The 11,818-nt window shown below is 25.2% G+C and overlaps 1 protein-coding gene across 3 annotated transcripts; it reads left to right on the top strand.

Annotated features, from left to right (window-relative positions):
* Window positions 1–8,665: 8,665 nt before the first annotated feature.
* On the top strand, window positions 8,666–11,669 carry LOC111284062 (uncharacterized). Of its 3 annotated transcripts, XR_016334105.1 has the most exons (6): window positions 8,782–8,999; window positions 9,466–9,519; window positions 10,004–10,107; window positions 10,474–10,695; window positions 11,171–11,209; window positions 11,301–11,401. XR_016334105.1 is itself a non-coding variant. In XM_022860158.2 (5 exons), exons 1-5 carry the CDS (start codon window positions 8,924–8,926, stop codon window positions 11,442–11,444), a joined length of 417 nt encoding a protein of 138 aa, XP_022715893.2. In that variant the 5' UTR covers window positions 8,666–8,923; the 3' UTR covers window positions 11,445–11,669. The 3 variants fall into 3 exon arrangements, 2 of the variants coding, with proteins under 2 accessions (XP_022715893.2, XP_089611378.1); XM_022860158.2 differs by lacking the exon at window positions 10,474–10,695 and having other exon boundaries at window positions 8,666–8,999; window positions 11,301–11,669; XM_089755252.1 differs by lacking the exons at window positions 11,171–11,209; window positions 11,301–11,401 and having other exon boundaries at window positions 10,474–10,710.
* Window positions 11,670–11,818: the final 149 nt, after the last annotated feature.

The raw sequence follows: 11,818 nt of genomic DNA on the forward strand, positions 1-11,818 counted from the left end.
CAATCAACTAAAAAAATACACTTTTGGTACTTGAATGAAAACTTGAAATCTTGTTTGAAAAAGTTAAAAAGCTCATTTTTTTTTTTTAATTTACATTTATATGATTGAATATTTATGATAAGTCTATTACTTTTAAAGTTTATGAATGATGATTTGTTATATAATAATTAATAGATAAATAATAATATAATTTTATTTTTTAATTATAATACATAAAATTAAATTAAAAATAATAAAATAAAATTAATAAATAACAATTTTAAAGTGAGACAATGTAATTTAATATAAATATATAATTAATAATTAATAAGATATTGTATATACTATAAGGTAATTTTCAAAATTTTGAGGGGACTAAGGCCCTCACAAGCTCTAAGGACAATTCACCGTTCATTGATATTATAGATTAAGTTCATGAATATTGAATATGTGAAATTAGATTCAAATTTTAAATGATATAAAATATAAAATATATGTATTTATAATTAATTGAATTCATAAATATTATAGATTTATGAATGTCAAATAAAGCTGATATGACAATAACGCATGCTAAAATATAAGAGATTTTAACAGCAATAAAAAAGAATAGTAAAAACAATAAATGTTGACCTAAAAATTTTAAGATAACCGATGGGATTCTAAAACAAAAACATAGTGTAAAATAGAAGTCAAAGTCAGCTTATCAAATGTTATTTTTAGAGTCATGCAAATGAAAATAATATATTATTATATTATATAATTAATAATTTTAATATTATTTAAAAATTTTTATAAAATACTTTAAAATAAAGTATAACTAAAATGTTAAATTAATAAATATATTTTTATAAGTAAATTAATTTTTATAATATAAATTTTTAAAAAGCATTTAAATTAAAAAATAAAACTAAATCTCTTAGAATGGTGATAAAAGTACCAAAAACATATATTATATAAAATATTAAAAAATTAATAGAAACCACGCAAATTATATTTAAATTTGATACAATTAATATTATTTTGAAAAGATAAAAGTATATGATATAAAATAACTACATTTTGGAGAGAAACAATTTTTAATTCACAAATTAAATGAGCAATATTAACTAAAATTAATTTTAGATGCCACTTAACTTTAGTGATAAATTTTTTTACCCTTTTGGATGAAAATTATATTATTCTCCAATGCAGTGATCTAATTACTCAATAATCTAATATCATTTCACGCAAGATTATGAAGTTGTCACTAAACTTACTAACTTAATCACCATGTATAGGTTTGATTTTTAAAGTGATCAAACCATAAAATACCTCACGTTAATTGGAAAATAATCTTTCAAACATGATGAAACATTTAATTTTAAGAAATTAAAAAAAAAATTGTTTCCAATCTATATATCCTTATATAAAAAGAGTATCGTAAGAGATCTTAGCAAGACGAGTCTTTTTTTTTTTGTTTCATAATGTTGTCTTGTTTTAGTTAGGGTATGGGGTTTCTTTTATTTGGATAAAGGGTTTCTTTTATTTGGATGTTTTGTTGTTTTAGTAAGGCCAGGGAGTTTTTTTTATTGGGAGCATAAAGCATAAGTTTATTGTACTTCTTACAGGTGTTTCTTCTACTTTTTACAAATATCTTATTTACTATTTTATGTTTGACAGTTGTCTTTGACTTCAACAAGTCTATTTAAAGTTGAATTTCAAAGCTCATGTTTATGTGTTTTCATTACTGTTTGAGAGCTGTTACAAAGAATGTAGTCTGTAATTGTTCTTTTTTTTTGTCTTTTCTTATTTTTTTTTCCTTCTGGTGTTTTTTAGTAAAATTTATCGTTGTTTTTTTATTGTTTAATTGAATATGGGTTTTTTTTTTTTTTTTTTAGTTTTCTTGAGATGATTTTGATGTTATACATCTTTTATATTGAATGGGGTTTAGGTTTTGTAGTTATCGAGGTTGCATGTTATCTTGAATTTTTTTTTGAATAATTTCTCTTTACATGTATTGATATTGGATTAAATTTTATTGTTTTTTTGTTTTTGGGTTTTCATTGCTATTTCAGAGTTTCCTTTTGTGTTTTTAGGTAAAATCTACCGTTGTTTTTTTGTTGTTTAATTGAATGTGGTTTTTTTCTTTTTTCTTAACATGATTTTCATGTTATATATTTTTATATTGAATGGGTTTTATGATTTATAGGATTGTATGTTCTTATGAATGCATTTTTTCTTTTAATAACTTCTCTTTGCATGTTCTGATTATAAAAAAAGGTTGAAATTTGGAACCTAAAAAAGAAAATTCTAATAGATAAAAATCCATATACCATAAAAAAATCAAAGCTATTCATTTTTTTTAACATTAGTTTATATATTTTTTCAAATGAAATGGTGAAATGGGAGAAGATAACATATTTAGGCATTGCTATCTGTATCGTTTTGGCGATTTATAACCTATCAAAAGGTCATCTTTAATCATGAAGCACCTTCTTCTGTAAGCTTAAATTCTTTTTGTTTAATTTTATTTTTTAAAAATACTATTCTTATTTGTATAGCTATGTTTGCATTTTTTTTCATAACTGATTGTTGGGTGCCATATGTTGTGTGAATGTTTGCAGCATGCCCGTATCTTCACATTGGCAATAAAGAGTTCATATGGGGTCTGTTATCCTAAGGGAGTGTTTGGTTCAAGAAAATCCATAACATTTTTTTTTGAATCTTAACGTTGGATATTTGATTCCAACATTTGATTTAAGGTAATCTGATTCTAGAGAAATCTAACATATTTCCAACAGTACCTAAAGTCATGGAATCAAAAACCTACCTCTTCTTGTAGTATTATAAGATTTCGATGAAGAAAGTAGCATTATTTTTTAATTTTGATTTGATATAAAAATTATAAAATAGTCGTTACCATTTTGAAAAGTATGTTTAAAAATGAATGCAAGTCAATTGTAGATTTATATTGGTAACAAATTTTGTTTATATATAGTGTTTGGATTGAAAAATATTTTCAATAATCCCTTATAAAAAATTAAATTGTGTTATTCTAAGCGTTTCTGATCAAAAACACCTTGAATAATCCTCAATAATTTTTTGTAAAAGGATTATTGAAGGTATTTTTTGTCAGAAATAGCTTGAATAACCTCTGTTAAATTTTTTGTAAGGGATTATTCAAGATTTTTTTTATTAAAAATGACTTCAATAATCCCCAACCCTTTTTTTTAGGATTAATCGATGCATTTTTGCCTAAAAATGCCTTAAATAATCTCTAAAACAAAAAATTTAATGAGAATTATTCAAGGCGTTTCTAGTCAAAAATGCCTTCAATAATCTATTTTAATTTTTATGAGATAATTATTCAATGTGTTTTTGGGCAAAAACTATAATCTCTTTAGAAAAATAATTATAATTTTTTATTTTTATAAAAGGATTATTGAAAGTGTTTTTGGTCAACCAAACAATGAATTTGAAAAAAAAAAAAAAAACCATGGGTATCATATTTTTTCGAAAATCACACTTTAGAATCTACAATTTTGCGAACAAAATGCCTTTTAATTGTTATGTATTTCAATTTATTTACATTCAATTTGAATGTTACTTTTGGTATTTAGGTTTTGCTGTTTAGGTTCTATTGGGTCTTTCCATGGCAATTAATAATATAACTGGATTTTCTTTTCTTTTTCCCCCATTTGGTTAAAAGTCTAGGAATGAAACGAATTCTAGACAATTGTAGAGAATTTATGTTCTATTCAGAACCAAAACCAAATGGAATTCTATCGGCTTTGGTTATTTGAAAATAAATTCTATTGCTTTTTTTAGCATCCAAAACATTTAGGTAATTTATATGGAGACTTAAAAGTCGCCAACTCATAGTGATGTTTTGCACATTAAATAATATGAAAATATGTTAACTGCCACCAATTATGGTTGTCTTTTTTTAACAAAACCTTTAAGAAACTTTAAAAGACACGTGTGTAAAACCTGACAAATTTCTTGGAAATATCACTGGTGTTATGAGTATATCACTGATAGAAGACATCCCATTTGAGTTAAAGTAGTATCCATCCATCACTTTTTGCTCTAGAAGTAACATTTTAATAACTTTTCTATACTCTCTTTTTAACAGGATAAGCTTGGTTCATTTTGTAAAAATGCTAAGGATTGTGCAATTGTACAATTGTTCTGGATTCCATTAGAAGGAAAGATCTAGATGATTATTCAACAAGAGACATTCTCTTTGATGACCCATTTTCAATTGAAATCACAAAGCTTATAGCTAGTTATCTTGAAGATGCTAACAATAAGGTACTATTTCATAAACTTGTCATTAAATCTATAGTTACATAAGCCATTATTACTATGAATTCTTTTTTTTTTTAATTGATTGAATTGCAATATTATATTTTACTTAGAGATAACTTTAATATAATTTAAATATGAAGGTTTAATTATTCTAAAACCAAGTTTTTCATATGATTGAATTAAAAGGTATTAAGGTGGTTTCTTTCAAACTAAATTATACTATGGACTCTGTTTAAGGTATCTTAAATTTCACCAAAGATGTTGACATGTTAACCCATTTTGATGAATGGCAACATTTTTCGAATGATGATGATGATGATTATGAAGCTCAAGATCAATGGCCTTTTGAGTTACATCATGCACATGTAGTTTCAGCTGTAGACGTTATACATGTCAATGATTTGCTATTTGATTATTAATTGATATTATAATTGGATGAATCCATATACCTTTTGAACACATGTTCTTATAAGCAATTGGAAGACACAAACTTCTTTTACTTTCAATAAGTAGGTTGTTAGGAATTACTTGTTAAGAATTAGTCTGATTTACAGTTGCTTTAAGAAAGCTTTTAACTTTCTTTTAAATTATTACTTTATGTTAATTGCATATATTACTTTAATTTCTAATTCAATCAAATATTAATTCAATAAAATACTATAAATTAATATAAGAAACCGAGCAAAGCCGAACTCTGATTACTACTTAGGAAAAATTAGTAACGAAACAAAATATTATAATCAAAATGTGTATTAAAACAATTTTCATTACCCAAATCCCATCTTTTTCATTAAAACATTTAAAAAATAAGGGAGAATATTTGTATTAAGTATTAGATTTTTAATTGTAATAATCAAAATTTAATTATGAACAATCTCAATTAAAAAAATAATAAAGATATTCCATTTGGTAGGAAAAGGAAAAGAAAGATAAAAAATAACTAAAAGCATAATTGCTCCAAAATTAAAAAATATGGTTAAATGTATAAATCTACTAATTTTATCTACATTACCCTTTTTTTTATTACCAATAAATAAAAGTGTTCATAATTCGTTTTAATTGAATTAATCAACTGAATCGATTTAATTCGGTTAATCAATTGAACATCGAATTAACTTCGATCAGTTATTGAAAAAGATTTTGAAAATTTTTTGATTTTTGATTAATTTGATTTTCGAACCGAATTAACCAAAATTTTAACTAAAATATTATAAAACCTATACAAAAAACAAAAAAGTATGAAACTATCTATTTCATTTCAAATTATAAGAGTTTTTAACTTAATATTTGGGTATCTAAATATTTATATTGGATGATTTTATTTAATTTATTTCATATATGAAAAAATAAAAAATAAAAATTTAAAATATAATTTAACTTAATGTATTTTATTATTTAGTTAAGCAAAAAATTAACTGAATTAACCGAATTAATTTCAATTGATTAATTTTTAAAATTAAAATAATATAATTAAATTAATTTGATTTTGAGTAGTTCAATTCAAAATAAATTGAACTGACCAAATGAACATCTCTACCAATAAAAAAAATTATGTATGTTCAATTTTAACTCATTTATTCTCTTATTTTCTCTTTATTCATGTGAAATATAATGTTGATCTCCATTTGATCTTGGCATATCATGCATCAAATACATTTCCCTTTGAAACTTTAGTGTATCTCTAAAACTTATTGCCAATGTTATCCTTAGTCATTGTAGTTGCCATATTCAATGTTCATATTCCATTTTATTTTTATCTTATTCTAAAAGGTGTTATATGGTAAAAGTAAACACTAAGCAACACAATATTAATTGATCGTAGTTGAAACATATCTTTCATGTAATGGGTAAAATTTAAATGAAGTTTTTTAAATAATGTTTGAGAATTTTTTAAAAAATAATTTAATAAAATTTTTAATAAAAGATCCAATTTGATAAATTAATAAAATTTAATATGAAAATTAATAATATGTAAAAAATTATTAAAATATTATTTATAATTTAAATTTGACCTGTACGTATTTTAAAATTTTTACTAAAAGTACCTATCTAAAATATATCAAAATTTATTATTTTTTAAAATTTTATACATTTGATTTATGTAATAGTAAGATCTTTCAATTTGTTTGTTTTTATTTTCAATTTTAATTTTAATTTAATTGTTTTTAATATGAAATTTCACAAACTTCACCTATAGAATTTTATCTAAATCTTTTCTATATGTAAAAATAATTTTAATATGATTATGTTATATATAAAAACAAAAACATACCCATTTTATTTTCAAAATATGTACTTTAATGTTACAATGTTCAAGCATATTTATTTACTTTTATACTAGGACATGTTTCTTTTAATTTCAAAAACAAATTAAAAATTATTAATAAAAATATAATTATACTTCAACAACAACATAATTTATCAATAGAGTATTGAATTTTTAATTTCAATAATAAAAAATAACAATTTTAAGTTAAAAAAATGCAGTTATACACTTTATATTTTTACTTTTACATTTAAATGAAATATTTTTATTTTTGTTTGCTAGTATTACTCAACTAATTACCAAACGGAGGCAAAAATAGTTGTAACAAAAAGACTACTATTTTTTTCTATTCCAATGGCCTGTCGAGGAACTTGACTGAAATTTATTTTAATACATCTTATATATTAATTTTAGTCATTTAGGTGATGAGTGTCGCTCAATAAATTTTTTTTCATTTTTTTAAAAAATTTATGTATGGTCCATTTGATTTTTATTAAAAAACTTTTTTCTTATGATTTTTTAAAAATTAGATAGTTTTATTGTTCTCTTTTTTTGTGATTTTTTTATTAAATAAAATTTGTAAAAAAAAATAATAAATATAAAAAAGAATAAAATAATTTGTATCTAATAAATTTTAATTCATTATAATTCAATATATATGTGTTTTTTTAAATTCGAGATCAAATTGAGTTTTTTTTAAAATAGAAGTCCAGGCAAATGTGGTTTAGGGTGTTTCTCGCCTACTAAAGTATATATAAAATAAAATATTTATTATTTATTTTAATTTTATATTATAAGTATTATATTAATAAAATTATTTTTTAATATCATAATTTAATAAAAATATTATGTTTATAATAATTAAAATGTAATTTATATTAAAATTTTTTATAAATATTATATTGATCATTATTGCTATCTTTAATTCGAATTAAATATGAGTTATAAATTTATGTGTTGGGTTAGACATAAAAAATAATAATTCAATGTCAGATTAAATTATTAAAAATACGCATCAAAATTGGAAAGAACGTAGAACCTGCTCAAACTTGATCTACTGCTATCTTCACATACAAGTATCTATATGATACCCTTACTTGACCTTTTTTTTTTTTTTTTTTTTTTGCTTAGGTTTTATTTTGGTTTTGGCTTCTTTTATTTTTTTAATTATCTATTTTAGTTTTTTTTTTTTTTTTGTTTTAAAAGATAAACAAACAATTGAAGTGTCAATAACACCTCTATTTGATTTTTTAAAAAATTTTTATTTGTTTCTCTTTTTTATTTTTTTAATAAAATAAATTTTATAAGAAATTGGGTCTATAAAGGTAATAATAATAAAATAATTTATACTATTAGTTGATCTAATAACAATGATTATTTTAAAATTAAAATCGGATTAATACGAGACGATTTTTTATTTTTAAAAAGTCAAGGTTGAATTGAAAACATGTTTAGGATGTTATACCTATATATATATGTATCATATTAATAAAATTATTATTTGATATATTAATTTAATAAAATATTAATAAATTTATTATATAATTAAAATCAAATTGTATTAAAAAATAATATTTTCATAAACATTATGCTATTAAATTTATTTATTTTTTGTCAAATCAAATTAAATACGAATTATATATGTATAAAATCAAATATCAAATATAATAATTTAAAACTAAGACAAATATAAATTCATTTTTATCTCGATTTATTGTCATCTTTAAATGAAGGTGCTTACATGATTTTCTATTTGGTTTTTTTTTTCTTGGACATTTCTTCTTTTAATATTTGGTTTACAATTGTTTATTTTAATATTTTTAATTATAGTTGTAAAGATAATTTTTAAAAAGTATATATGAATTTAATTTATTATATAAATTATGAAAAATAAAATACATACATTATTTATAATTAATTAATAAATATTTATTGATCATTATTTTTATTAAAAATTATAAATAAAACTAAACTTACTGATTTATTAAATTAATCCTGATATTATTAATTAGAAATAAAAAATTTAGACCCAAATAAAACACGGCCACGTTGCTCATAAAAATGAAAACTTCTGCTTTTGGCGAGGACAGAAGCCATAGAAGGTGACGTCGAGCCCTGCTAATCGTTAACCTTAAACATCATAGTCGTTGCCACGAACCAACGAGGGAATCGAGGCGTTCTTATTACAAAGAAAATCCCACGGTAGGCCCAACCAAAAATGCAGGGGTCGTCCTGAACCCAACAAAAAGGATAAGAACTCGAATTACTAAATTACCCTTCTATAACCTGACAGAAACCCCCAAGCTCAAAGCCAAGTTCCAATTTCGTCCGCCGGAGAGGCAGCTTTTGGAAAGAGGAAAGCAAGCAAGGTAAAGGAAGACAAAAATGATACCTCAGCAATGGGCTTCCCCATGTGGAAATCAATGCACTCACAAATACGCTACTCTCATGCAAATTCCTTGTATACTTTCTTTTTCCTTGTTTCCCTTTTATTTTGATTTAATTTACTTTCTCCCTGCTTTAAACTGTACGATACTTTCAATATCTATTTAATAGATCTTAGAATTTGGGTTGAACTGATTGCATTTGAATTTCTTGCCTCAAGGTCAACTTTCCATTTAATTCATTATATTTTTGTATTTCTTGGTGTTTTATTGCTTTGTAGGGATTGAGAGGATTTCTTCAAATGATTTTTAAATTTACTCTATGCATGTTGCTAAATTTGGTTTTTAATTAATAATAATTTGAGCTATAAATTACTTTGTTTACTTAATCAGTTGATTACAAGACTAATTTGGGATTTTCTTCATTTTAATTTCCACCTATTTTTGAATTATGAACAATGATTGATTTATTGGAGAAATATACTTGGATTGATTGTGTGTCTGCTATCCATTGACTCTACTAACCATGGCGAGTTCTTGCAGGGAGAGTGTTTTGCAAAAAAGGGTGTGACGCGGATGGGGAGACATGGGAAGAATGTAAGCAGTTTTGTTTCTATGTTGCATATAATTTATAAACCGTTTCCAAGGAAAAGTTGTGTGGTACATTGAATCTGATATAGTTTAATCAAATTGCCAAACATCAGTGTTTTGAAGTTCATTGTTTGGCTTTACAGTGCTTAATTCATATTTGCAAGGAATTAATCTCACCGAGGATCTGACTAAGGCATGAGTTCTGGTTACAATTTGAGCTTCATTTGTTTTGATAAGAAAAATGAGGCAACTTATAACGAAGAATGGGCAACATTCTTATCAGTGATTCTTGAGAATAACGGTTCATTATTGATTAACGTATCAAGCATTCAATTCTCTACAGATTATTTACTTTAGAAAGATTTCATCAATTGGAAGAGTTCTTTAACCAACCTTAACGGATATAGTGTTATACTAATATACAGTGGTAAGGCAACATATCATTTGCAGCTGATTATATCTTAAATTGCTAAGATTATGGGCTTTTCAGGTTTATCTGAGTGCAATGAGATATGCTATAAGGATCCTGTATTAAAGGACCAGCAGTGGAGTGCTTACATTGATCGCTCTCCTGGAGCTGCCAATTATTCTGAGGTATTTTATCCGTTGGCCACTCTTTACCCCATTTTTATTCTTGTAATGACCCTAGATTTTGTCATTTACTTCGAGCTTATCATGTCAAATATGGTTGAACTGCTTTTTACAGTCATTGGATTGTTATGAGCTGGTTTTTATGTCTCCTCTTTACGAGTTACTTCTTTGAAAGAATGAGAGCTGTTATTTATGAACTTCTGAAAGTCCACTGTTATGCAAATTTAGTTGATTTATGTTTTCTATAGAAATCTAAAGTGCAGTTCTCTAGGAAAAGTTTATAGCAGTTTTTAAGTTTGGTGTTCTCTACTTCTGTTATTCAGAGATGATTTTTTGCACTGGGTTGCAATTGATTGTTAGTGTAGACAGGTTGAGGCACAACAAACTAAGTCTTTATGTGTATCAAGGGTAATCTTCTCCCTTGGATGCTTTTTAGGCGCTCTGCAGTTGATAACCAGTGATGCTGCTTGATTATGTTTGAAATGTTCTTGGAGGTGCAATGAATTCAAACAAAATGTGGGATGCATACTTGAATTTAGTGTTCAAAAGAGGAAATTCTATTACAATGACATTTCCCTATAGCGCCCCAAGGTACTGTTTCTGTGCTTGGTGATGTCAGCTCCACTTCTTGTCTTGCTTCTAGACTTCATAAAACATGGTATGCTTTAGCTGTTTGTGAGCTTCTTGTAGGAAGATGAGTACCATAGTCACACGGAAGCTTCTTGAAAGGTGGCTTGTTCTATTATCCTGATTATACTTTGCCTAATAAGGCACTTCCAAAGAATTAAATTTGTAATGGTTTGCACAATGTTGAGGCATCAAACTAAAGGTGCAAGGTGCTTTGGTAACATTAGTACTTCATATCATGTGCTTTGGAGTTTGTTAGTCAAACATCTCATAATTCAAAGCATAAGGATGTATACACAGTGCAATTGGGTAAATGGTAGGAATTTTACCAAGAAAAGAATGATAAGAATGTCTAAGTCTAATACGGAATAATGAAAGAAAGCATAATTTTTGGTCAAATATACTATTAAATTCATTTTTCTTCCTTTTCTGCACACAGGAATGCTTCCATGCTTGTGTAGCTGGCTGTGGTTATAAGGTTGGTTTGACCTCACGAATTTGAAGGACTAGTCATTCGCTTTCTTCACCTATGTTTTATTGGCAATTTGATGTTTCTTTATATACTGCAGTTCGATATGTGTAAAGAGAAAGTCGATCAAGTCAGACCAAATAGACCATTACCACCCAAGCCTCCTCCAGTGAAGAAACCACCAAACCCACCTGCCACTAAACCTGATGAACCTGCTGAAGATATACCAAGTACGTCAGCATAGAAGAGGTGAAACATAAAATATGATTAAGTTATACCTCAATAATCTTACTAGCTGAATAGCCTGCGAGTTGATTCATCATGTTGCTGACATGCTAATATTGATTTGATATAGTCTTGGCCTCTCGGGCTGTTTTGGTGAAGAAGCATATTTTTTTCTTCTGTAATTTGTCCCTTGTCTCCTTAGTTAACCTTCAAATCAACTTCTAATTTTCTGGATCTCTGCTAACTGAGATGTGAATGCGATTTATCATTCCATTTTTGTTAATCATGACACATGGAAGCTTGCTGAGATTTGATGATTTGGGTATTTCATATCGTTAATGAAACTTCAGAATGTTTGCTTTGAAGTTTTGATTGGAAACTACTCAGAGCCAT

Source organism: Durio zibethinus, chromosome 26, assembly GCF_047325235.1.
Source record: "Durio zibethinus cultivar Kanyao isolate XHJ-2024 chromosome 26, ASM4732523v1, whole genome shotgun sequence".
Classification (NCBI taxonomy): domain Eukaryota; kingdom Viridiplantae; phylum Streptophyta; class Magnoliopsida; order Malvales; family Malvaceae; genus Durio; species Durio zibethinus.